Source organism: Cyprinodon variegatus, unplaced genomic scaffold, assembly GCF_000732505.1.
Source record: "Cyprinodon variegatus isolate N-32 unplaced genomic scaffold, C_variegatus-1.0 Scaffold235, whole genome shotgun sequence".
In the NCBI taxonomy this organism is placed as follows: domain Eukaryota; kingdom Metazoa; phylum Chordata; class Actinopteri; order Cyprinodontiformes; family Cyprinodontidae; genus Cyprinodon; species Cyprinodon variegatus.
Window position 1 is genome coordinate 1,067,106 of NW_015150688.1, and position 27,415 is coordinate 1,094,520.

At 38.0% G+C, this 27,415-nt stretch overlaps 2 protein-coding genes across 2 annotated transcripts in view; one reads left to right on the top strand and one right to left on the bottom strand.

The window, feature by feature from the left end:
* LOC107089003 (chloride channel protein 1-like) overlaps positions 1 to 15,919 on the top strand; it is a 51,097-nt gene extending 35,178 nt beyond the window's left edge. The window contains exons 15-24 of the mRNA XM_015381505.1: positions 1,101 to 1,314; positions 1,968 to 2,101; positions 2,270 to 2,361; positions 4,828 to 4,920; positions 5,281 to 5,368; positions 7,750 to 7,832; positions 8,856 to 8,900; positions 9,837 to 9,941; positions 12,389 to 12,475; positions 15,079 to 15,919. Coding sequence (XP_015236991.1) covers positions 1,101 to 1,314; positions 1,968 to 2,101; positions 2,270 to 2,361; positions 4,828 to 4,920; positions 5,281 to 5,368; positions 7,750 to 7,832; positions 8,856 to 8,900; positions 9,837 to 9,941; positions 12,389 to 12,475; positions 15,079 to 15,546 — 1,409 coding nt within the window. The 3' untranslated portion in view covers positions 15,547 to 15,919. The remainder of the gene's footprint in view (positions 1 to 1,100; positions 1,315 to 1,967; positions 2,102 to 2,269; positions 2,362 to 4,827; positions 4,921 to 5,280; positions 5,369 to 7,749; positions 7,833 to 8,855; positions 8,901 to 9,836; positions 9,942 to 12,388; positions 12,476 to 15,078) is intronic.
* Positions 15,920 to 22,181: 6,262 nt separating this feature from the next.
* Positions 22,182 to 26,519, bottom strand: LOC107089005. Its single transcript, XM_015381507.1, has 5 exons — positions 25,920 to 26,519; positions 25,652 to 25,821; positions 24,321 to 24,455; positions 23,416 to 23,550; positions 22,182 to 23,194 (listed from the first exon to the last, which is right to left on the bottom strand). The coding sequence occupies exons 1-5, from the start codon at positions 25,927 to 25,929 to the stop codon at positions 22,964 to 22,966; spliced, it is 681 nt and encodes a 226-aa protein (XP_015236993.1). The 5' UTR covers positions 25,930 to 26,519; the 3' UTR covers positions 22,182 to 22,963.
* Between the last annotated feature and the right edge of the window lie 896 nt (positions 26,520 to 27,415).

Consider the following 27,415-nt stretch of genomic DNA (forward strand, 5'->3'; position numbering starts at 1 on the left):
TAGTACTACCTACCCTTAGCTCCTTCTTAACTACCACCACTATTCAGATAACACTTATCATGGGTTAGGGTTAGTTAACATTTGTGAGCTTGAGATCCAACCCAATATTATGTGAGTTTTGGTGGTGTTGAGTAAGTCACCAATAGCCTGTGCTCTAAATATGTCCACTTTGCCTCAATTTGAGAATAAAAAAAAAAGCTAAACCCAGCAAATATAAACAACTTTGAAGCTATTTCTGTCTAAAGTAATTTTCTCTGTCCAAACACAACCTATGGTTGCAATGAGAGCATGTCAGATTCAGCAGATCAGGTAAAGAGAGGAGAATTTGCACAAGGTTCCGGTCTAACATTTCCTAATGCAGCGGAAACAAAATACTTTGCCATAATTAGGGTCACCGCCTTTTTTCGTTAGTTAATTATCAGATTGGTTGTGAAGTTGCTCAGACAACCACTTTTTGCCAATAAATCTTATTTTAAGACAGGCTATAGTCACTGGATACGCAGCTAGCTCATTATGCTCTTCTCTTCAGGTTTCCTAAAACATGAAGCCTTTTACTCAGCTAGCACACAGGTTCTTCCCCTAATTGGAGGAAGTGGGAGAAAATGCCGCTTTGCACAAACATTTTAAACTGAATCATGTCTCTAAAAATCCAACACTGAAACTCATCTTAAGTCATCGTTTCCTCCAACTACTCTGCCAAACAGAAGCCATATTGTCCTCATACCTTCCAGACTCTTGCAGTTTGTAGCTGTAGAAGTTGTGGTTGCTTTGCTATGGCAGCTAAATGTCAGCTTAGGTTTGCTCCGCTGTTTTCACTTCAGTCACTGACCCAGAAACGTGGTCTCCCCTCAGCTTGCTGCCCTGCAAAGGCCATTTCTCCTCTCTGTTTGAAGTGTCTAACCATTCTTCTTCTGATCTTCTTTTCAATATATTTCCAGTGATTTCAAAGGCCTTCCTGTATTTTTCTTTAGATTTCCATCTTATTTAATCATTTATTTTCTCCCTGTTTTGTTTAAATCCCTTCCTTGTTTTCTGTACCTTGTCTTCTTCCCTTTACTCCCTTTATTCCAAACCATCTCTACTTTCTTTTTCTTTGACAGGAGCAGCAGCTTTGACTGGGGCTGTGACTCATACCGTTTCTACAGCCGTTATTTGCTTTGAGCTGACTGGCCAGATTTCCCACATTCTGCCCATGATGGTGGCTGTAATCCTGGCGAACATGGTGGCCCAGGGCCTGCAACCCTCCCTGTATGACTCTATCATCCAAGTCAAGAAGCTACCATACTTGCCAGAGCTTGGCTTTGGACACATGAGGTTTGTGTCAATTGCATATACAAGGATTATCTAAAGGATCTGTCATGGACCTCATTTATGTGTTAGACATTAAATGGGTTTGGATTGCCTAGAAAACAGTTTTTAAAATGGCCTGCTTGCTGAAAAAGGACTACTTAGTGACTTATGCAAATTAAAAAGCTAAGAAACTGAGAACACATGGTCGTCCTCAACAGTTAAATCTCAGAGAAGGGATTTATGGATTAACTAGTTGTTCCCCCTTTCTTAGAACATATTTTGCCATATATGCGGATGGCATGCCGTTTTAAATCTCTGTCACAATATGATCAGATAAACAACTACAATCTAAAGTTCTCTTTTGACACTGAATGATATAACATAGAACCCAGCAATTAATCAGGTACCTTGGAGTTCTCTGGGCTAAACCTGAATTATATAAACCGGGGTTTAGATTAGATGCTCCACACACCTGGAACTTAGTCCCAGAAAAAGAGATGCAAACACTGATGGTTAAAACCATAATTTCTTACTGCAGCTTCGTCTTAAGCAGCACTTTTTTTTTTTTATCATTAATTTTGATCATGCATAGAAATTGGTTTTGTTTTAGGCTTTATATTATGGTTTTTATATGATAATCATTAATTATCTTCAATGTATTGTCTCTATCCCTGCAGCCAATACAACATCTTTGTAGAGGATATTATGGTGAGAAAGGTGAAGTTCATATCCTCTCAATCTACATACAGAGAAGTAAAACATCTGCTGGACTCCTCCTCACTCAAAACAATCCCTTTGGTCGATTCAAAAGGTGTGTTTATCCTATATCCCTGTAGGACAGCTAAAACTGAACAGGAACACATTTTGAACATCAAAAGTCAGTAGCTGGACCAAATCTAGAAAATTATTATTTTTTTAATATAATAGAAATGTATTTTATGTTTTTTGTTGAATTCAAATGATCTTTCCTTGTTTTTAGATTCTATGATTCTCTTGGGAAGCATTGACCGAGTGGAGCTTTTAGCTCTCTGTGATTGGTGGCTGTCACCAGAGAGAAGGCTTCTAATGAAGGTGGGGTCATTAGATGGAACTAAATCATTTTTTATGTTGTTAAGCATTTCTCTCGTTGTTACTTCAACATGTAATAATATAAGTTTCCCTTTTAAAAACTTCTTTCCCTTGGATAAATCACAGAAAGTCCCAATATGCTTTTCATGGACACATTCTTATGCTTCCAGAAGCTCATCTTTATTTCTGCATTATCCATAGTGGCTTGTAAGAGTGTATTAATTTCCCTGGTTGGGAAAGTTTCCTCTATAAAACAGTTACAAAGTCATTGCAGATGCAAAAATTAGATTATGTTTTGTTGAAATACTGACTGTCAGTAATAGAGAATTTTTGTCTTTTTCATGGACATTGATGATGCAGTTTCTGACTCTTTTGTCCAATGAGTGACCCAGAAAAGGGCCATAAAAACACAAATAATTTATCATATTTGGTCAGTATTGGCATACAAGACATTAAGTGTGATAACATTAATGTCTACCAGTAAATTCAATACACACGCACCTAAACGTGTGTGTGCTGTTGTTTTGTGTACTTGTTTTTTGTACCTATAGGCACTAGGCATTGATCCCAACAAGAAGTCAGTCCCCAAAATGTGCTATTTTTTCCCCACGATGTATAAAAACACTCACACACAAGCTGTGCTTCAATGTTTTATGGGGTCTTTTCATTAACTTCCATTAATTCGTATGACCTAACCCAGACCCTAACCATTACCAACATATACCTAACCCTAACGTTAACCTAAACTAATAAATTCCCACCTTAGTCCTAATTCTAACCTAAACCCTAAGAAGAAAACTTATAAAATGAATACCAGTTGAGTTGTCCACATCAGCTCCCCACAATGTAGCATATTTAACAGAAAATTGTCTTGTATTGGGTAAAAAAGTAACAAATATAAGTCCTTAGATTTTCACAGAATTGTAAACATGTGTAACTAACTTGTACCAGAGTGGTTCTCATGACTGCGTCCATGCAGGGTAACAAGAAGATAATAAGCTGTGGTTCTTTGGGGGTTATAAGAAAGATCAAGTTTCTTCTGTTCAACAGGATCAATATGATGATTATCTCATTATATTGAATAGTTCTGTTTGGAGTGTGGGCATGTACCATTTCCACTGGACTTGGTAAAGCAGATCACATGACTCTACTGTAAGTTCTCACTGACTTTTGAAATGTCCTACTTGTACAGTATCAGAACCTTTTTTTTTGCCTTCCTGTGCCTTTCCTACTCCTAGGACTATGAGCCTATGATTTCTATAAATAATTTTACCAGAAAGGAGTACTGTAGCCCTTCATCAGCAGTCCAGTACTTTTATCTGTAGGTCAGTGTACCGTCATTGTTTCAGGCTCAGCATTTTGTTAATACAATCATCTACTGGCCAAGTCCTGGATGTTTGGTTGTTGTACCAGTTGAAGCAAAGACTCGTGCTACGGTCTACACAGCATGTGACTCTCAGACTCCTAAAAGGTATTTCTCTCTGACAAAGTCGGGGAAGCTCCCTGTTGCCTGTGCACCTTTATCTAAAACACTCCAGCTTCCAATGTTTTTGTGTCATTGGCAAGAAATTTCAACCACCTGCATTGCCTACTAAGGGTTGTCAGAGGTCCCGTTGGCACCAGTGTACGGCAGCCTCACTTCTGTCACTGAGCCCCAGGGCAGATGCGGCTACATTGTAGCTTGCCACCACCAGTGTGTGCGTGAATAACTGAATGTGGTGTAAAGCACTATATAAGCACAAGCAGTTTACCATTTTTAAAGTTTCCACCATACAGTACTTTCTGTATATATGCTTGTTTTAGCAGTGTGTCTTTATCCTCTTCTGTAGAATGTCATTGCTGGATAATTCCAACTGTCAACTTTCTTCCAAGTGATTGCGAATCTCATAACTTGGCATTAAAACAAAATTTTTCTTTTCAGGGGTACCAAACTACAGCACGCAAAACTACCATCCTGAAACTTTTCAACATATTTAGTTTATTTCTGTTGTATTTCATTCAGCAACAAGCTATCGTTTAATCGCGGTGTGCTGAAGAGGCAACGCAGACCTGGATCAATGAATGGATTGTTTCCAGATGTTGATTAGGAAATTTGACCAATTAATTCAAATGGAGAACAAATTTCATAGTTACAGGACTGTGACCTTTGACGACAGGACTCGTTTTTGAAACACTTTATTTCTGAATGACATGATATGCAGACATTTGTTTATCTTCTGTGGTATGCTTCCATTTTTTAAGGATTTTTAATGGCAAAATAAAAAAAACAAACAAACTAGATTTATAGTCAAGAAGTCTGAACAAACGTTACAGAGAGTCTTTTGTGTGAATTGCGCTTGAAACTTTGAGCAAAGCCTGCAAAGTTCTGTGTACACTGTAGATGATACAGTGTTAGATGTAAAACCCTTAAAGTCTACACATTTATCAGAATTAATTTACTTTAAAATGTGTTCTTGGGTGTGAGCTCAGGGTCCGAGTCTGCAGGAGCAGGACCAGGGTCCAAAAAGCAGCTGGGAGTCCTTTGCTTTTGTAGATGAGGAGGAAGATGAAGAAAGAGTGAAGGTGAGCCAGTGATGTGCTTTATCCTTTTGAGAGCTGTTTATACTTTTTCTTATTTTTTTAAAACTAAATAAAACTTAAGTTATACATGTACTCTGTAAAGACAAGTTTATCATTATAATATATAGATTTGTAAACCTCTACAATTTCTTGCTATATTCAATCATTTGGAAAGAATTATATTGTTTTGTGAGTAAGTTTTAGAAAACCTTGGATTGTTGCTGAATTAACAAGGGAAATGTCGGCCAAAGCTCCATGTTACTGACAAATAAGACTTCTTGAATTAAAATAACCAATGTAAACGATGGGATTTTTAAACTTGAAGCTTCAGATCCAGATTCCCGAGCTACATCTTGTCTGCAGGGCAGCCCTGTTCTAGAGGAGAGAAATGGCCCCCTTCCTCCTTCAAGGCCTCAGGAGACATCCTCCAACCACACAGCACCTGAAACTGGTGAGTAGAAAGGTCAATCAACTTTTAATCATTTATTCATCTCTGGAGAACATTTTGCAGGAGTAGAGGCCTAGTGGTTAGAGAGTAGGGTGTTTGTGTCCTGGAGAGTCTGCAAAGGTCACTGTTTTAAGGTCCAGACTTTCACTTTGGGTCCCTGACTCTTTCCCTCAGGGGTCGGGTTAAACACAGAGGACACATTTTCCCTCTTTGGGACAATTAAAGAATACTAACAAAATATGAAATATGATTTTATTGCTTGCTTAAGAAAATGTTATTTACACCATCATTTAGTCTAATTTCCTGAAAGAAAAAGCAGTTTTCAGCTTTGATGGAATTAGATGTAGTGAAGAATTTCGGTTAATTTAGTTAACGTACTTGATCTGGTGCAAAGCAATATTAGCTGCATTGATATTTAAAGGAAAAGTCTGGTCATATTCAGAATTCAAACTTCTGAAAGTACTTAAATTTTAAATTATTACATACTGTTTAATAGATGATAAGTGTTTTACTAAGAGTAATTTTCATTTGAAGATTTGAAACTTTACCAGAGACATCCATGTTTGTCAAAGAGCATTACTGCCACCTACTGGTTTGTGATGTCATGGTGCGGTATCAGCTGTTGATCAAGTCCCAATGCTGTATCTGGTGTTTGTCACAACGCGCTATTATCCAAGACATCTTGAAATCATTCTTCTTTGAAATATTGGCTACATATTACGTGTTTTTTCTCTGGCAAGAAGTTTGATGGCAAATCCTCCCTCTTCAAGTTTGCAATCTAACAACAAACCCATCATGAATCGGAAAGGTGAAATATCTAATTTGTTTTTTCACTTTTACCCGATGTATTCCAACATCCAGCTGCCATGCACGTGGCCATTGACACTTTAACAATCGCTCTTGCAAATTTCAATGGTGAAGTTCTCTCGAAATCTTAAAAAAAATTGTTTTTGATTGCAGGTGTGTAGCATAGTTCCTATTGATTTTGCTTGTAAAGCGGGGAGAATGGCGCTAGGCTTACCGCACTGTGGGGTCACTGCCGGAAATTGTCAGGAATGAGGTGTGACTATATTTGGGCATAAATGGGCATTCCCAGACTCAGTGATTGCAATGAAAATTATTGTTTTTTTTCTTTTACTGATTATCGATAAATTTGATAAATCACTGTGAATGTATTAGTTTTAGGTATAAATAATGATCCATTGATCATTCATTGCTAACTGGACTTTTCCTATAAGTGTAAAAAGTTTAAAAATTTCATTCAGCAAACATCAATTAACTTACCTCAGAAATTGTATTTGTTTTTATTGTTCATGTGAGTTTTGAGGAGTCCAACAAATTCCTTGGTATATTTGTTCAGCTGGTTGAGCTTTAAGCAAGAAAGCAAGTCAAAATTTCTCCTCTGGCTTTTGCTTTCATTTCATTTCATTCAGTTCTAGACACCAGAAATATGATATTTATGGAAAAGTGAAAAGAAGAAAGCCAGTGATGAAAGATTGCTATAAAATCTGGATTAAGGTTCCCTACTACAGCGAGAACTGAAATGGGAAAATGGGATTTGATGAGACCTTTGAGGGGTGAAACCTGTCATTTTGCATCACTGTGAACACTGCTGTGTGATTATCATTATGTGTTACAAATACACAGTTAACAATAAATTCACCTGAGCATTTGTAGCAATAACTATAAACTGCTGTTCATGTTGCAGAGATTCTCCATACAATCGTATGAAAATAGAGTGTTTCATAAAGAAGAATAGGCAGATTTTCAATCGATTTGAAAACTTCCCTTAAAAGATTTGTTGCAGTTATAATGGCTCTAAAAGGTAAGGAGTTTGAGCTGAAAAATAAAATTTAGAAACACGTTTATTTCATTTGTTAAAACAAAAAAAACTCTACATGATGTTCAGTTTTCCCCACATACAAAATCTCAGTAGAATATTTGTTGTCATAACGTAAATAATATTGAGGAGCATAAAAAAAAGCATATAGCTTGTGCACATCTTAATCATTTTGTCAAAATAAACAGCTTTATATCTGTATTTGTGCCACAAATCTTTCAGTAAATTTTAGCTTTTCAGCAAATGGCTTCAAGATGTTTGTTTCCCTGCACTTGACAGATATCCAACAATCAGACATTGTATCAGAGTATTCACAGTGAACAGGCAGATGGGTTTTGTGTTTTCCACCTAAGCTCTTCAGTAGCTTCTCAAAGTCGACTACAGGCAGCCTCCAAGGGAAGCAGTATCCAGGCAACCACAATAAAAAGGTTTCTTTGGTTCCAGCAGACTCTTATCATCACATTTGTAGTTAGCTTACTTTCTCTAGGTGCATTTGTATAATTCATCTACAGCAGCCTTTGGTTTTCCTTCAATCTTATTTCAGAAAAAGGTCCCCTGCAGTCGGTGAGGAGAACTCTCAGAAACCTCTTCAGCTCCCAGAAAAGACAGTCGGAGAAGGAAACGCAGGTGTGTCTGTGAAAGCAGTGGTTATTAAGTGTCATTCAGCATATGAGCTTGCTTTTTGTGTTACTTTCTGCCTGATCATTTATTGCTTTTTTTTCTAACAGCTATTCAAATGAAAAGGTTTTTTATAATATGAAACATAAAAAGGCAGACATTTCTTCCTCCTTAGCCACCAAAGTCATATGTATGTATTACTGGATGAACTTGTTAGCCTGTGAACTGTAATCTGTTTAGCTACAAGTGAAAGTGCTTCAGAAAAAACACTCCACAATCATGCCTTTTTCCTCCAATCTTCTCTCATATGAAAAGTTATTATATACGGCTTTGCAGCCAGTCTGACTCACAGGGGGAAACAAAGGCAGCCACCTGCAGGTGGGAAAATCACGCTGTGCACAAAGTGTGTGTTTGGAGGCTGGAGGGTTCAGGAACTGATTTCTGCTCTGCCAACTACTGAGTTTTTTAAATCTACTGCTTATCAATTACATATCCAGTCCTGGACCTCCAAAGGGAAAGTTTCTGCATCAAACCAAAACCAATTACTTCAAGCAGGCATGCAGAGGGAGGTTTTGCCAGCATACCACTCTAGCTGAAAATATTGATTCGGTTTAGTTCACTCTTCCAAATGACTATTGTAGTCATTCATAGAGATATTTATTGAAAGCAGAAACACCATCCTTTTTCTTTTTTGCTGAAAAAAAGTAAACTGTATTTTATAAGATTAAGTTATTTTTGTGGCTCGGAGTGAAAACTCACCAAGGCACCAAGTCACTGCCTGCAGGACACAAACCTCTCATAATTTCAAGATGCTATAAGTCACAGCTGGAGTTGGCCTACATTCCAAAAAGACATCCAATTTAGGCTGCTGATGAAGAGAGACTACAAGACATAAAATGAATAAATTAATAAAGAAACAAAAAGTAGACCTAAGTGCATTTGTAAGCGGGTTTTGAGTGCAGCCATTTTTTATTAGCTTACCATCTAAATGTCAGATTCAGAAAACTAATTCCCTTTATTGTTTCCCTGAAGGAGCCCTGCCCTCCCCCTCTGTCAGACCCGATGACATCAGAGGAGGTAGGTCAATGATGATTGATTATAAGAAATGTATCAATCTTGTTTATATTACATATAGATTTACATATATATAAAAATTTAATTCATAACCTTTTTAAATCTTACTTATTTTTAAAGTGACATATCACCATGTATTTAATTTTAAACCTTCTTAAAGCCCTAACGGTGATAGCTGATTCTGCTGATTGATGATGAGAGAATCCAAGTTTGCATCTTTGCTTTGCTTTCCACAAGAACATACCTGTGGCTCTAAGTGGAGATTTCTGTTGTTTTAACCTTTTTATTCCACCTTAAGAGATAAATCCAACAAAATTACATTCTGACAGAGAGCACAGTGTTTAGAAGTTTTTAAATATTAGAAATATCAGTATCCAAATGTGGCTGACTTCAGTCTGAAATCTGCTGCACTGGAGATTCAAAGCACGTAGCATTTTTCCGTGCTAATGCACCAAGGCAATACCATTCTCTCCAGGGCTTTTCTATCTGCCAACCCGCCTTTACTCTGCCTGACGCCTTCCCAAAACACCACCCTTTAAAAGAGCACCTCCCCTGTCACAGAAGGGCGAGTCTCACCGGTAAATCCACAAAGAGGCTAAAAGCTGCCAGACCCCCTAAACCTCAGGGGGTAGGAGCTGGACATCCAAGGACAATACACATGGTTTGGATTTTCAAGCCTAAAACTTCCTCCTCATGGGAAAATCACAACAGTTTGCAACAGAGCCAAGGCTGCAGTATACAGACACTAATAATCTGACCCATTGCTCAGTTTGTGGGAAATATATAACAGTTGTTTTTATTGCCTGATAGATTATTCATATGCTTTATAACACCTCATAAAAAAGTCTGGACTTTTTTTCTCTGGGTGAAGTCTTGCTTCTGAATAAAGTAGGACTGATGATCCATCTATGTGACCTTGCTGTTTGTTTGCTGCTGCAGATTAAAGCATGGGAGGAGGCAGAGATGGACAAGCCGATGGAAATCGACGAGATACGAATCGACCCTTCGCCGTTCCAACTAGTGGAGCGAACATCGTTGCACAAGGTTGGAGGAGAAAGTCTTAAATCCCTGAATCCTCATTAAACAGCTGCTCTGCTCTAATTTGGTTTGCTTGAAAGCAGGATTGAACTGCTGGTCACTTTATGCTTTCAGAAATGTTGTGTCTAACAGTTAACGTTTAATCACGTCTAAATGAGGTTTCATTGATTTTCTTATTGCAGTGTGACCACCTGATCTACCTCAGTCTGGTGGGGGGGTTTGGGGGGGAGACTCATGCATTAATCAGTCACTTACAAACAGAGACCAGGCAGAGCTGCAGGCACACTGGAGGTGGAAACCATAAAAAAGAATAACTCTCATTTTCATAATTATACTGACTGATAAATTAAACAGAAATCTAATTTGCATTATAGTTTGTACAGTATGTAAAAGAATGAGCTAAATGGGACTGCAGTTCTTTGTACTGTGGCACTTAATAGAAGTTCGAACCCTCATTTTGCAGTTAAAATGTCTTCCAATATGAGAATGTTTTTGTTGTTATTTTGCTTAATAATAGGCAAAAATCTTGGATTAATATAGGTTGTAGAAATAAATGGAATACACTCTGTATTAACTCTACACTGCACTAAATTGTGCTTAGGGAAGGGCCTTATTGTTGTGTAGTGTGTAATTGTTTTCCTGTCCAGACTCTAATCTGTCTCTAAATATTTAGTCTTTATTAAACCAAACTAATCATCCTAAGAAGAAGAAAGAAAAGGTAAAACAGTTATTATTTCATCCATGTCACACTCAAAATTCTGTAGTTGCAAATTCTTTGATAGTTCAAAGACTTTTTAATTTGTGAGTGTTTGGACAGCTTTTCATCTCTGTTTTAGTTTGTTTTTTCTTTTTTTTGTCGCTCATTCTGACAAAAACTGCCAGGTACTTTGCATGTAAACCTTGATATGCAGAGATTTATAAGTTCCCTGGTTCCAAGTAATTATGACTGAAATACAAATTAATAAGACCTTAAATCCCTACATTAAAAGAAGGTTAAATCTTAAATTTAACCTTAAATCTCTTCAATTTAGACCTTAAATCTCAAATGAGATTTAAGATACGATGGATGGATGGATGGATGGATGGATGGATGGATGGATGGATGGATGGATGGATGGAAGGAAGGAAGGAAGGAAGGAAGGAAGGAAGGAAGGAAGGAAGGAAGGAAGGAAGGAAGGAAGCAAGCAAGCAAGCAAGCAAGCAAGCAAGCAAGCTAAACCCTGGATTTGCACCTTCTCCATGAACCAGAGATGCTTCTTTGCCATGTATTGTTTTACATATACAAGGCATTTGTTCTGGTGATGTTGCTATGGGTAGAAATATTGAATTTAGATCCAGCCACAGTTTTCTGTTTGTAGTGTTCAGTCAGCACTACTGTTAGTGTTAATCTAGTCTGAAAATGTCTTCTGTTAAAAACAGGGCGACAGTGGCGTTGGATGTAGGAGTTTGCCCTGAAATCGAAGGATTGACGGTTCAAGCCCCAACTCTGACTTACAGTGTCATTGTGTCCTTGGGCAAGACACTTCACCTGCATTGTCTACTGATGGTGGTCAGAGGGCACGGTGGCGCCAGTGTACGGCAGCCCCGCTTCTGTCAGTGAGCCCCAGGGCAGCTGTGGCTACAATGTAGCTTGCCACCATCAGTGCAGTGTGTGAGTGTGTGCATGAATGGGTGAACAAATGTAGTGTAAAGCGCTTTGGTCAAGTCTCCTGACTTGAATAAAGGCGCTATATAAGTACATGCCATTTACCATTTAAAAACAATTCATGCTGCATTTGATTTTAATCAAGCCATTGTTTTTTTGTTTTTTTACTTTTATACTAAAACATTTAATAGCTCATATTTTATTTTGCAGGTTTGCTTCCGTTTGCCTTTAAATTTCACAGTGAATGAATAAATAAACTTGCCAGAAACCCATTTTGTTGCTAAGTTTTCTAACATTAATCTTTGGTGATGTTGAGTATTTTACTCCCTCACTAAGTCACCTTCATGTATTCTGCGGTTGTTCGCACCAGAATGGACTCCTATTGTTAGGAAACAAATTGATCCAGGATTTGCAGACGTTTGCAGGATGCTGAAGTGAATAAATACCCTCGTACCCTTATTATTCTTTTTTTGTTATTTCATTTCCATGGTAATTCACACAATACAGTGCTCATTCATGTGCAAAAGGTCCTTGTGATTGAGACGTACTGATGCATACAAAGAGCTCTCCACAGTGGGACCTCAGCCGCTGTGTGAAAAATATAGTTTGTGCATTCAAAATATGCTCAAGGACTTTCTCTTTGTGTGCAGACCGAAGCCACTTTGTTCTCTGTGTGTCTAGACAGAGCAGACAGAGAAGCTCCGGGTTGTTAATCGTCTAAAGTTCAGACAGATAAAAAGGAAACCTTTCCTATTAGAAGAGGTGTTCTCTGTCAGTTGGCTGAAACCTTTTCACCTTTTCTCTGCAGACCCACACATTATTCTCCCTGCTTGGACTAAGTCATGCTTATGTGACCAGCATTGGGAAACTTGTGGGGGTGGTGGCTTTAAAAGAGGTGAGAAATTCACTTGTTTTTTTGTTGTTTGTTTTTTTCCCTGCTGAACACAAATGCTCACTGCTCCTGTTTCTCCTCTTCATAAAAGAAAAAGAGTCAATATTTCTTTTCATAACTCCCACTCTCCTCTGTGGTTTTAGTAAAGCTTTGATATACCCATACCAATTTCACCTATTTCTAATATCTTTTCAGAACTATGATCAACTATCAAAATATACTATATTTTCTAGCCTTACTGCCATGGTAAATTAACTGTTAATTTTAGATGCAGATGTTTGTCCTGAATGTAGGGCTGATTAAGGACAGAATATATATATATATATATATATATATATATATATATATATATATATATATATATATATATATATATTTTTTTTTTTTTTTCTAATAGTGTCCTGTCTGGCAATGTGGCAATAAGAATACTTGTCTTGATGCCAAAAAGAGCCCAAAAGAATTTAGTGTAGCAGTTTGGCGATTACCATATTGCTCCACTTGTTTCATGCATATAAATTTATATTTTTTATGGTATTAATTAAATAATCATGCACAATATTTGCTTTTAGTTGCACTTTAAAGAGTGATATTCACAATACATGCTTATACTTAAAATAAGGTTATTCACACCAAGCATCCATAGTGATTGTATCTACATAGTTTCTTTTGAGCCTAAATAGACTTCCTGCACTGGGTGATATGAGCAGACATGAACAGATGTGTGTGTCATCTCCCGACAGTAACAATTAGAAAGTCAGTCCATATTGTTTTAGCTATTCAGGCTTCATTCACACTACAGGCCTTAATGCTGAATTACGATTTTTTTTTTGTGATATTTTTTTGCGTTGCCGTTCGCATTTTCAAATACATGCAACTTGTATGTGATCTGTGTGAACTGCATTCATACAGCTTAAGTGTCCCATATACGCAGTAGAGGACGCAATGACATCAGAAGCAAACATGCTCTGTGTTTGCAGAGGTAAACATGGATTGTTTTGCTGGAGCACGTCTAGTGATCTCTCCCAACCTTAAAAACTCAATCTTAATGCTTAAAAAAAAAGATTGCTCTCTGCATCATCGTCCATCATTTGTTGTTTTCCTTCCCGCTTCTGCATAGCAAGATGCAGAATAGGGACCTTTGTTGAGTATTAAAGTTCAGGTCGAATTAATGTGACCTGGCCATTCACAGACAGGTCACAGTTGAAAAGATCAGATTCACACCGGATTCAGAACTTCATAGCCAAGCGGCCTGGGTCGCAATGGAAAAATGGGATCTGTGATGTTTAGATTACCATGAAAAGCTCGGATAGATGTTGCAAAAAAATCAGATTTGCGTCACTTCAGGCTGATGTGTGAACGTAGCCTTAGTCTCTGCCCTTAGCATAAAGAAACAGCTTAGTGTTAACCCCCAGAGCTTCCTAACAGAACATCAATATCCTGTTCGATCTAAACACTAACTGGGACACAGAACCAAGGTATGAAACTTTTAAATGCCAATAATATGCTACTTCCTGATAGGTGCATTGTTTATAAGCCTTGAAATAAATCTGATCTGAAGTACTCTGGATTGTAGCACCTGTGACAAAAAAACAGCCCACATATATCACATTTTTTTTATTTTAGCTTCTTCACACTGAATCTTTGACTTCTCTTCTTTTTTAACACCTCCTCAGGGACGTGCTAACTTGCATAGCCTCATTATTTCCTTTTTTATCCACTGTGCATTGTTATAATATCATAGCTCCTGTTGTGTGGTGTTGTTTTGTTAAATATACAAGAGGGGCTTTATTCAGAAATATTTGAGTAAATTAAACATAAAAAAAAAATCATACTTAAAGCATGTATGAAAAATGTGTATTCAACCAAAGTGATCTACTGGCTTATACATTTGTCATGTAAAAGTTGCTTAATTTTGATTTATTATGTATAAGTTCCTGTTTAATGTTTGTTGTTTTGTTCTGTAATATTCTACAGTGTAAAAAGAAAAAGTAAGAAAAAAAAGAGAAAATAAAAAAATTAATGCTGTGAGTTTGGGCAAAGAAAAGGTGAGTTAAATATTTAAAGAGTTTTGTTGGTTCTAAAGTTTATCCTCTGTTTAAGGCACATCTGAATGCTTTCTTTAATTAATTTGCCTTTGGTCTCACAGCCTCTCACAATATTCTATATGTTTGATTTTTGTGAAGGTTTAGAAAACACTGCTTAGTGCCGCTTCATTTGTACTGAAATATCCTCTTTCCTTCTAAGCATTGTCTCATGAATCCTATTTATCACGTATTTACCTTCTGTCCAAATGCAAACTTTTTCAAATTGGAAAAAGTACCAATTCAACATTCATCAGAGCCGGTGATGCTTCAAACATTGAAAAATGGCATCTAGTATGTCTAGTGCTTATAAAATTTGTATAAATGTAGCAAGAAATGCTGCTTTTCTCTTTTAATGAAATGCGCCCTGATGCTCACGTCAAGCATTAAAAAGAAAAATAGGAGCATGCATATTTCTTGGGATCAATGACATCAGACCAATGAAACCTAAGACCAATAGTGTCCCTAAAAAAGTTAAAATCAAACCTATGCCCTCGTCTGTCAATTCTTTCTTTTCACCTACAGCTCCAGAAGGCCATCGAAGGTTCCACGCGCTCCGGCGTCCGACTCCGGCCTCCTTTGGCGAGCTTTCGTGACATCAGCAAACACAAATCTGTCCCTAAACCTCCACCCTCCTCCTCCAGCGCTCCTTCATCTCCCTCTGCAACTTCTCCTCCCTCACCTGAAATGATCCCAGAGCCTCCCCACCCGCCCACCCCTGAGCATCAGCATCAAAATCATCATGATCCCAATGAGCATGAAACAGAGGTATGGATAGAGGGGCTGCCGAAGGAAGCAGAGGAGTGCATCAGTAGCAGCAGCAGCAGTTCAACAAGTAGAAGTTGCAGCTACAGCAGCAACCTCACCCTCCCTCCTACCTCAACCCCTCCTCCTCCCCCATCTCCTTCCACCTCTATCCCTCTCTCCACACTGAGGCCGGCACAAAGACCCCCTCAGGTGGAAGAAGACAGTGATGACGAGCCAATGATTTAGATTACAAACAAAGAATATTTTTATACTGGACATTTTTATTTAAACAGTTTTTTTTTTTTTCATTTCTTAAATAACTTTTTTGCTTTTTTTGTCACTTTCTGTACCTCCTTTTATCTCACAGCTTCGGACTGTTTGTGATTGTTTAGAATTCAACTCACTTCAGATTTTATGAATGAACCTGTCCGTGATGCACCCTCAAAGTCTCATTAAAACTGTGGTGTACCTCAGGGATCAGACCTACCCCACTTTTAATCTAGCAGCACCTACATCATTTGGTATTTGTTGAATATTAAAAATAAAATCATATTGTTTTGGAGCCAAAACAGCAGCATTTAACATGAGAAAGTTTTTACCATACCCTGTATATGAAATATTGCTGCTTATCATTAAGATTAAAAAAAAAAAATTATTGAGAAAGAGTAAATATGTTATGCTTTCAGGTTCTAAGTGGTTAAATTATTCATTTCTGCTTCGTTTAAATCCTTTTCCAGGGAGAAATAGGCTGGATAATTAATTTTAGAACATTTATTGAAAAGAAGCACAATTTTCTGCTGACAAAAATAAACAACACTTCAGAGAAACTTCCAGTGAAGCCATCTTGTCACCTTATTGTGATGTCCAGCTTTTTCAAATTGAATCAGAAGAGCAGCAGCTCATTTTTCAGTCGTTGGTCAGAAAAGCAGTAATAGAGTTGCTCAGTCCTCCATGCAAGATTGACCAAAGCCCCACAACAACCTCTGCACCCTGCTGACCTTGTGGAAGCAGCATTAAAGCTCTTTTCTTCAAGGCTAAGTTAACAAATGAAGCAGATAATGGAGGCAGACAACAACACTCTGCTCAGATCCTTATTTAACAAAGACTGACTCAAGGCTCCTTTAAATGATTTACATGAGAATATTTATAGGCATCATATGATGAAAAATAAACACAGATTTACAACAACCTCAGGAAAGTCATGGTTTGTGCTGTTGACAGGATATGTCACCTACAGAAAATCATAATACAGCAGAATGCTGATGAATGGAAATTCTTTAAATGAGTACATAAATGTATTTATTTAAATAAAGTTAAGTCGGGATGATTTATCTGTGGGACTGGAATTGAAGGGGAATCACAGAAATGCATCTTGTAATAAAGGATGGTGGATTTTCGTCCATGTCTCTGATCTTTGATCAGTTTTCTGTTGTAAGAGCAGTTTTTCTGGAAATTATGAATGCATTTTGCCACAAATTTAGCCAAAAAACAAGATTAAACTAAAAGGCAATCAGACCTCAGTTTTGTTGAAGATTATTCAACAGCTATCCAGGAGTCTTTGTCAGTTATGTTGACTTGCAACAGAGCAATCTTCAGTTGGATTGTTTATATATTTATGCAGAATTGAGGTCCATCTTCTTGCACACATTGTGAGTCAGAAGCATGACCAAAAGCCACCCCTTGTTCTGGTTTGTTGGAGTCTTTTGTTGAGCATTGGCTATCTGAGTGGTCTTTTGAATCATGTTGGAGAGTGTTTAGGTAATCTCTCTAGAATGAGTTCCATGACTGAATTATATAATGCCCCGTCGGTCTTGGCAGATGGCCACTCACACTGAGCCTGGTTCTGCTGCAGGTTTCTTCCTGTTAAAAGGGAGTTTTACTCTCCACTGTTGCTACATGCATGCTCGACATGAGGGATTGCTCAAGTGTCATTGAGCCGATGCAATCAGCTGGTATCCATGAGATAGAAAACTCTGAACCAATCTAATTGTACAGTCTTTTTGAATAATCTGTAAAGTGCCTTAAGATGTCCTGTGCTGTGAATTGGCACTGTATAAATAAACTGAATTGAAAATGCTTTGAAGCTGAAACCATTATCCTCCCCCTCACTACAGTGATGTTTTTTCCCTTTTCATTAAGATTTCTTCCTTCATCCTAACCCTTTAAACCATCTGTCATCTCTGTCCAAAATCTAAATATGTCGATCTTCAAAGGTGTGTGCTTATTTTTGAAATCCGGTTGCCAAAAGTCCAGTTGCCTTCGTAGGTTAGCAGCCTTATGTTATAAAGACAATTTATTGACTGATGATTTTATAAAAGGTATGTGATGGAGCAAAAACAAATAAGAATTTTACCAGTCAAACTATGCTTATTTATTAAAATAGTTAATGTTAAAACACCCTCATTCATCGCTATTAGCCCTTAACCCTTTTTTTGTATTTTAATCTGCATTTTTCTTTTTTTCTTAATCCAATGCTAGTCCTTAAGTGTTTCAGTGAAAGTCTTTAAACCTTTGTTTCACAAAACAATTTTTATCTTTGTTATATTTTTTGTATCTGCTTCTCGAAGAGGAGTTCAGTCTCTAAGTCTTTTAGCAGCTGTTTGTCTTTGTTAAATCTATTTATCATTCATTCACTTATTCATTTTTTAGCGATTCAGCAGATTTCAATGTTATCCAGACATTCATATAACTGCAGATATATTAGATAAATAAAGCTTTAGGTGAATGTAGATTGGGATTTGTTTTTTTTGTTTTTTGTTCAAGTAGAATGTGTGCCTTCATTATAGAAGACTAACAGAGGAACTTTTGCACAAGCAGAGGTGGAAAATCCAGGCTCAGAACCTAAAAGGTCAGAAAGTAAAAGGCCAGATTATTTGCAACAATTTGCTTTCCAGCTCTACAGCACAGTGGGAGGCTCATACCTCCTATTCCTAGGTACTTTCCCTTCACCTTTAGCAAGGCCAACAGTAGGAAAACTATCCAGGGTTGGAGAGGAACTCTAAAGTGCTACGCTGAATTGGGACTGCCTTACAGAGGTCATTACATAACAGGCGAATGACTTGTTCTGGTGAAATTGGCACAACAGCATTACGGGAAAAAAAGATGCCTAGCACTATTTAGACAGTAGTATCATGGAGAAAATTGATGCTCTGTGTTAATTCCCATTGCCATCTGCATTATTAGTAATCAATAATTTAAATAACAACTCAATATAATAAAAAAAAAATCTAAAATACCAGTAATAGTAAGGTACATTTTATTATCATGGTCACATTTGCAAAAATCTTTCTTAATAAGGTTTAGCATATCTTGTCAGAGTGACCCTGATACAAAAGTTATGAAGAGAAAAATAAAAAAATATATCTAATATGTAGTATAACTAGGAAGTGCTTCTGAATATTTTTTTAGACTACATAACTTTCCCAAAGCACCTTAGCTGGATATATCCCCTTTCCAGGAGCAGTTTCACACGGTGGACCATTAACGCCATGTTTAAATAATCTCAGACTTCTGCCTAAAAAACTTTTAAACAGGAACATTTAAACGGTTCAAGAAATAACGGTTTAACAGAAGGATTTCTTGTTTATTTCTACAAGGAAATAATGCAGCTTCTTTATAGGCATCATTTAATACCAAATGAACCCGTTATGAACCTGAGAACAGCTGCTGTCCCACCTGTTGGTGATGAAGAGTTGTTAAAAATGAGACAGGTTTTCAATGCAATTCAGTTTATTTATATAGCGCCAAGCTACCCCTTACTAACAGAAATAAAACCATGTGAAAGCAGCGAGTGCAACAGAAGGCGTTATGTTTTAAAGTATCACTGAAGGAATAACTTAATTCTGACGGAGATGGCTTGAGCAGCACCAGCGGTAGCTCAGCTGTCAAAATAGGAAGTGAACAAGATTCATCTTGCCAACAGCAGCAGTAACTATACAACATTTCTCTCAATATTAAAGTACATATTATCATAATGTATATGTAAAAAAAAAAAAAGTTTTGGTTTTCTTTAGGGGCCACATATTGGTGCCTAAAATTTCCCAAAGATTGTTTTCTATCTAAAACTAATTTGGCATGTAAACATGCGGTTCCTTATTTAAACTCTAACCGATTTTGGAGAAAAAGGTGAAATGACAACACAGACGTGGAGGTGAAACATTGAAGTCAGATTGAGTCTCTTGGGATGCTCAATTCTAATTTATATAAAACATTAATCATCGATCATGTCATCACAAGCATTCAATATTGCGGAGTACTATGTAATCATATTGATTATAAATATTTATATGACAGGACCTGTCAAATACATAAAAATTGGTTATGAGCAGCACAAATCAAAGTAATTTAAAGTCATAAGGAAGACATCTTTAAATGTCAGATCATTCTGGCTTATACATGTATATAAATGTACTCTTTAACAGACAATATTGTCCCAAAACTTAGAAAATTTCTATTTTTGGGGGTTTTTTGTCTGTGATTTTTTATGCAGGCCAGTTAGTTATACGTCACACCTCGATTCATATGTCGCAGCTAATATACACAACGGTTTAAATAATAAATAAGAATCCTTATTTACTTTGTCATTGAGTTAGACTTAGAGAGATTTTATTTTGTCATCTTGCACAAACAAGTATATACAAAAAGAAATTTCGTTTTAGCACAGCTCTCTAGACATTTTTTAAAGTGCAGTGCAAAAAAACAATTCCTCTTGGTGTTGCTTCCGTCGTGGAAAAGATCTTGGATCTTCTGGCTGTGGTTCTGCTTCACTGATCTGATGGCTAGGTTTAAGTTGCACTGTTCTCAGTGCCTCTTTATCACCAGACTTGAAAGCTGAGTTCCATGCTTGTAGCGATTTCCGAACCTCTCCATTCATCCAGGGTTGTTGGTTGGCCTGGGTGGTGATTTTTTTTTTTTTATGCTGACGTCCTCAATGCATTTGTTCATGTAGGCTGACTCAGTCATGGCATCCTCATCAATATTTAACAAGTTATCATATGTTGTCATAAGTTGTCATATGTTGCTGCAGCCTTGAAGATGTTCCAGTCAGAGCATCAAAACAGTCTTGGAGTTTCTCCATGGCGCCCTCAGACCACACTCGGACCTCTTTAACTGTCGGTTTAGCCCTGATCAGCTGGGGCTATATGCAGGGATAAGCATGACCGAGAGATGATCTGATGATCATCATGCATCTTTGATGATAGTGTAAACCAGGTCTAAAATGTTTTCACCCCGTGTTGCAAAGTCTACAAGCTGGTAAAAATGAGGGAGATCAGTCTTCAAATTGGCCTGGTTAAAATCCCCAGCAATTATGAAAACACCCTCTGTGTGCGCAGATCGGAGCTCAGAGATAGCCAGGTATAGAGTCTTCATGGCCTCTTTTGTATTAGCCCTGGGGACACGTAAACAGCAGTGATGCTAACCACACTGAACTCTCTGCCCAGATAGAACGGGCTGCAGTTAACAGTCAGAAATCCGATGTCTGGAGAGCAGAAGCTGAAGACCGATCTAGCATTCTTCCACCAGCTGTTGTTGGTGTAAACACAGAGCCCACCACCCCGAAACAAAGAACCGCTTAGTTCTTTGTTTCTATCGGTGCACTACAGTGTTAGCCCCTCCACAACATTTATGTGTATGAGGGAGGAGACTCATCCACGACCTACGACACAAACCTCTCCTCCTCTTGCATGTTTCCATTGTCCATAGCGTTCCTTGACAGTGTCATTGCTAAGTGCTACTTGGTACTAATGTCATTTCCCATTTAGAACCTACTAGGAATAAGTTGCTAACTGGTTAGTAAGATCCTTCCGACAAACCCTCCACAACCAAACTTGCTTGCAAACCTTTCGCCACAACAATCCCACCCTCTTGATAAATGACCAACGGTTGGAACAGCTGTTCCCTAGGACAGTGGTGAGAAGTTCAGTACCCATTTTATACCTGTTTTGTGAGTCAACTGTCATGGTTGCCAGGCAACAGAGCGAACAGCGGTAAAAGCTGGAAAAGGCTGGATCTGTTTGAATCCACAGCCAAAACTCTTTTTATTTTTCACGGACCTCGAAGGACCCAGTCCTTGTAGACCAGGTTCTGGAGGAGGCAGCCTCTGGAATTTAACACACCGGATGTCCCCTGCGCATAAAAGACAGCGTCCCGCTTTCTTTTTTTCCGTAGGGTGTTATAATAAAACCGGTGACCATTATATTTCTCTTTTTGCTGCTTACCAAAAGAGAATGAATGCTGTCAGAGATGGCTCTCAGCGATCAGAGGGTTGAATAGGTGCCGACTGCAAGTTGCCGTCTGTGCAGTGTACATTTCCTATCAGGTCCGTTTCCATACAAGTCGGGAGAGCTAGCTTCGGCTGTTACTAACTGGATTTAATGTGTAAAGTTATTAGATTAAAACAATTAGATACCTTGTGAATGAAGGTCATTTTATATTAAGATATGAAGATTTTGCTATAGATGTTATAGTTGTGTTTAGCAGTTTATGTAAAATAATCGAAAAGATCAGCAGAATGCAACTTACTTTCCCATTACATACAGATATATTCTTGTTTTTCGATTACTATATTTTTGGACAACAAACAAAGGAACTGGCCTAAAATTAGGAACTAGTGGAGTTGTGCATAATGCACATTTTGTAACTGTTGTTTTTGGTTATCTTTCAGAAGGTTGTCAACCTGGTTTTGACTCTCATTTGAAGCCTAAATTGGAGAACGCATCATATTGTTCATACTAAAACTGCTGAAATACTTACCTGGATGTTTTTTTTTTATCCAATATGAAAAAAAAGTTTAGAATAACCAGCACTGATATGAATTTGTTTCCCAGAATATATATTTAACACACAAAGCAGATACATTCATACACACATACATACAGTCTGACATTCATACATATACATATAATTTTCTTGTTTTTTTATTTTATTTTATTGTAAAAAACAAACAAAAACAAAACAAATTTGTTATATTATTACTTTTATACTGCGTTATACTGTGGGCTATGTCACTGTTAAAAAGCATGCGTTGTTTTGGTTGTGGTCAGATGGTGCGTTTGCAAATAACTTCAAGTGCATGTCTCAGGTTGCTTTGAGGTTTGAGTTTGCACCTTAAGACATTTCCGCTTGCATTAAGCAGGAACGTATTTCAACCAAAATGCATCGGTTAGCAAACCAAACAGCTCCCCAGCAAATTCGGACTCCTGTTGCTCCAAGAAACATGAACAAAACACAATTTTTTTATCCATAATCATTGTATTGCTTAGGGTTTTGTTTTTTTCATTTGCCCTTTCCATCATTTCATAGTTTTTTTCCCCCTTTGTTTTGGGAAATTTTGCATTAATCCTTTCTTCCCGTATTTGGTTTCCAGTCCTGGCTTGTTAGTTCAGTTGGTCCAAACAGAATTAGTCTGCTGTTTCATCCGCAGTCTAAGATTTCACGTCCCTCCTCTCCTTTAATGTTTCTCGTTCTTGGTCGTGTTAGTCCACGCTTTTGATGTTAAATTGGGAGACTGAGGGTTGATGGCATCTAGTTTGTATACATTACATCCAATATTTCCAGCTGAAGTAGCAATTACTTGGGTGTATAAAGGTAAATATTTAAGAGAAGGAAGGTATGGGGTAGTAGCTTGCTTAGTTAAGTTTTAGTCTTTTTGAGACCAAGTGACTCAGTTTGTTGCAACAACAAGAATGGAGCCCTCCTCCGCTTCCTCATCTCTTTCTTCAAGGGATTGGACGACGCAAGGGGTGACATCGAAAGGTATTCTCTCTGAAAGAGGTTCTGTGGTCTGCGCTGGTATGCCTGGGCTTGAACCTCTTGTGGGCGGGGCCTCCTCCCTCATTGGTGATGGTGTTAGAGAGCATGGCTCTGGCTCTAAGGTTAGTGTTACTTCCTCTACCTGTAAACATAATCAACATGATTTATAGTAGTTTAATTCTGGTGATGAATTTCATGTAACAAAGGCTTTAATCTTCATTTAAGGGATGGAATTCACACAATTACACTCTGTCTTTTGGACCGAATTGGATCACATCTACAGTAGGTACATCTACCTGCTCTGTTCACAATGAATCAAACTTTTAAACAAAGGTTTTAAGGAAAGAAGTGCTTTGAACACACCCTTGTCAGTTCTTCTTCCTCGTCATATCGCTCAAGAATGCCTTCAGTTTCAGGTTCTGGCTCCTCTCCAACCGTCTCTACCACACCTCCAACCATGTCAAGCATCTGTGCACTCAGCTGCCCAACAATCTCCACCTAAAACCAAAGGAAGTTAGTTGTTTTATTTTAGTTGTTTTCCTCTTCTTTTTTTTTTTAGATGTAAACAATCTAATTTTGTCTCATCTAACATGTATACTTTAATATAAAACCCTGCAATCCCAGAGAAAGTCAAATAATATGCAATGTAGATTGACAAGCAGTTTCCTGTCGTAACCTAGCTTGGATTTTCTGTGCAGGACATCAGGGATACGCAAGACTCTGGAAGATGCAACAGACGCAGATGCTGGATCCAAATGCCTGGAGTTGTAATCTTGCAGACTTTCAGACATGCCGCAAAGGAGGCCAGGCTGATTTACACCGGACTGTTCTCCAAAACTCATCAAATCCATCTCAAGCAGCCATGCAGACCTCTGAGAGTTCGCCATGCAGACCTTCAGCCTGTCTCCTACCTGGAAGATATCCCTTGCAGTTCATCACTCACTGCACTACAGCTGTGTGCTAAATAGGCCTGCTGATATGAGAAAGCCAAACCAATAAGACAAAGGAATTAGTATATGCATACTACCTTTACCTTAATTTGAGGTAAAACAAAGACATAAACCTTCGTAACACAAAACAGTTTGGCAGTAATGTCCATGATGTGTCAAAATATGGTAGTGACCGAAAACACTCTGTATGCTTATGACTGGATATGCTGTCAAACACCCTTTGTCCTTGTTCTCCGCCACATCTCTTCTGTCAAGCCCCATTAAACCATCAGTTTGCAAATGTAACACCTGAATTCTGAGCCATAGACAAGTGCATACCTGATGGGCCTCTACCTGCGCCGCCCCCCACAGGTCTGCTATCCGGGGGTGAGTAGGAGGACCCAGACTATGGATGGTGCTGTTGGGAGTGACTTGGAGGGAAGGGGAGGCACTGTGTAGCCTGTGCTCTGACGACTGAAAAAGGAAAAACCAAAAGAAATCAGAGGAAGAGGATATGTGAGTATTAGACCATTTGCACAGTGAGACCAATGATGTAGTCATCGTCGTCATCAATTTAATTCTGAATCATAAAGGCATATCACAATGCGCTGTAAAACAGCCAAAAGTACAAGACAATTAGATGTCGTCACAAAAGCTTTGATGTAAAAAAAAGTTTTATGTGTAACTTCATCTGTATACTATTGTGTAGCATATTTCACTTTGTCCATAGAGTACAGCGTACAGACTAATTTCCAATGGGGTCACGTATCAGTAAACCTTCTCAGAGAACTGGTCCCTGACCTTTAAAAGTTGTTATTTCAAAACCCCCAATTATTTCTTGAGGTCTAAGAGTGCAAACAGCAAAGCAGCCAGCGGTGCTGACGATCTCTCGGGGTTTCAGAGCTCATGACTCACTTTCTTTGGCAGAACATTTTTCTTCTAACTAAGAAGTAAAATTAGGCAGCTGATTTCCAGCAAAAAAAGCTGAAACTAATTTTAAAGATGGAGTCCAAGCAATAACACAATGTGAAGCAGAAATGTTAGCAGCTGTCCTGCTGATTTCGTACATGTGATGCCACCACGTTCAGAACTTTTTCTGCAGTCACATGCAGTTCAACCAAAAATTCAATTCCAAGTGGTCAAATTAATTAGCAATCAGGATAAACCTGTTGTACAGTTCCTTTAACCTGGTTAATGACTCAATGGCAGCCATTTTTAAGATTTGACAGAAGTATTTACACCATGTACTCCAACCAGTGAAGTTTAGTCATCCCCTTAATAAATAGAAAACACTTTTGTTATCTATTCATTAAGGGGATCCTTGTCGGATCAAAATGATCATTTTTAATGTGAAATATTTAAGACCAGCAAAAAAGCTAAATCAAATAAGGCAAATGTTTATCTTGGATTTTAGAAGGGATTTTCTTCCAAAAAGAAACTTTATCATCAAGCAGTGTTTTAATATGCTCACCCACGTAACTCTACTACTCTTACTATTCATTAATGTCCTATTGTTTGGTGGAAAATAAAAGCGATTAGATCAAAGCCTAATTTTTTGTTTGGCCGGTTTAGATTTCCCCAGAACTCTAGCAAAAGGGCAGAGAAAACCAACTTCAAACCACCCTTTGATTTTTGAAGACCTCAAACATATTAAAGTGTTTGCTTCGTACCTGTTGTTGGTATTGCAGAAACTGTTGCTGCTGGTAATGATGAATCTGTTGTAGCTGCTGGAGTTGACTATGTTGCTGCAGTGTAAGCTGAGTCTGGTTCTGCTGAAGGTAACTGCCCACTGTGCCTTCATACCCATCTCCAGGGGTTCCCCCTGCTCCACTGCCACCACCTGCAGCATCCACATAAATGCCTGATTACCACCGCTCGCAAAACCATGCATACGCTAAGAGACTCATTTAGTAACAAAGGTTTTAAGAAGTTAATTACCGGCAGCCATAATGTAGGAGCCTGCTGCAGGGGAGACCAGGCCTGAAGGCTGACTGGTGATTGGGTCCCAGGCATCAGAGGAAGACAGGCAGTACAGTCCCTGTGAGACGTAGGTGTGAGGCCAGACCTCTGCAGAGGAGTGATGGAGCACCTGGTCTGTTCACAGATGAACAGAAACACAGAGATGTGAATTACTGAAAATAACAAAACATGTTTAAAAGGGGAAAGGAACCATAAAGTTAATAGAGAGATAATGTTTTTATAAAAGTTTCAAGAGATTTTCACTAATTGACTTTAATAGGACTTTGGTTGACCTAACTATTTGCTTTGCACGATGATATAAACAAACAAAGTGGAAATGCATCTCCTCTGAGCTATGATGTTATGATCATTGCCGTGTTTGTGTGCCGTAAATGTGTGTGGCTGTTTATGCTAAATGAAGCCTCGCAGAGCCCCATATGGTGGTGCTAATGAAAGAAAAACAGCAGTGCTAAGTCCTTGTGCTAACCTACAGGGCCCCTGAAGGCTAAGGCAGAGAATTACATTGCTAAACACCAGTGAGAAATCAAATTCATTCATTTCACAGTAAAGGTGACAGCCTGGTTAGAGGTGCACATTTACTATGGAACCTTATGGAGGAGCTAAAAAGCCCTAAAAATGTCCTACAATTCCAAGTTTTAACTTTCTTTAACACAGTTTTGCAATGCTTATGTTATGTTTATGCTTTACTGATGATAAAAAAGACTTTTTAGCCTTTTCTAAGCTTTCCTTTGTCTATTTGTGCTTTATTTCAGATGAAGCAGTTAACACACACTAATATTTCAAAACTTTTCTTTTTTTTCTTTTTTGTTGGACTACTGAATTCTATGTCCTTCCCGTTGTCCTTTAGATTTTTTTTTAAGTCCGCTCCCCCACATAGTGCATGTTGAACTGCATCTGATGTTTCAGAAATGACAGGCTGTCATCCGGATTTGTCATTCGGATGTTTCTGAATGCCCTGTAGGAGTGAGAAGCAGGAATGTGCAGCAGTGTGGCTGACCTCCAAAAGTACTTGACTTTTGGATGAAAGGATGAGTGACAAGGCTGTTCTTTAGTTTGCCAACTTACATTCAGAAAGTGACGGTGACACTAAAGATACATGACTAAATAAGAGATATTTAAATTTAATGATTTTGTACAAGAAGCAGCTGCTGCAGGGGCACAAACTCTTTTACGTTTTGTTGGTGTTTAGACTCTGTTTGGGACGCATTAGGTAGCTATAAAGTCTTGCAGGAATGTCCTACATGGAAGCTTAATTTGAAGATATGTAATACAACCAAATCTTGATGTATGAAATGTTGGGTAGACATACAATGAAGCACTGCTTTCTGGCACTTCCTAATCAATAAGAAAATTATACATGAGTGAAAACCAGATGCCTTGTTTCCATTAAAGTAAACAAACAGACGTAAACATGCCCTGCTCATAATTCTTTTCTCTTAAAAAGAGAAAGTCAG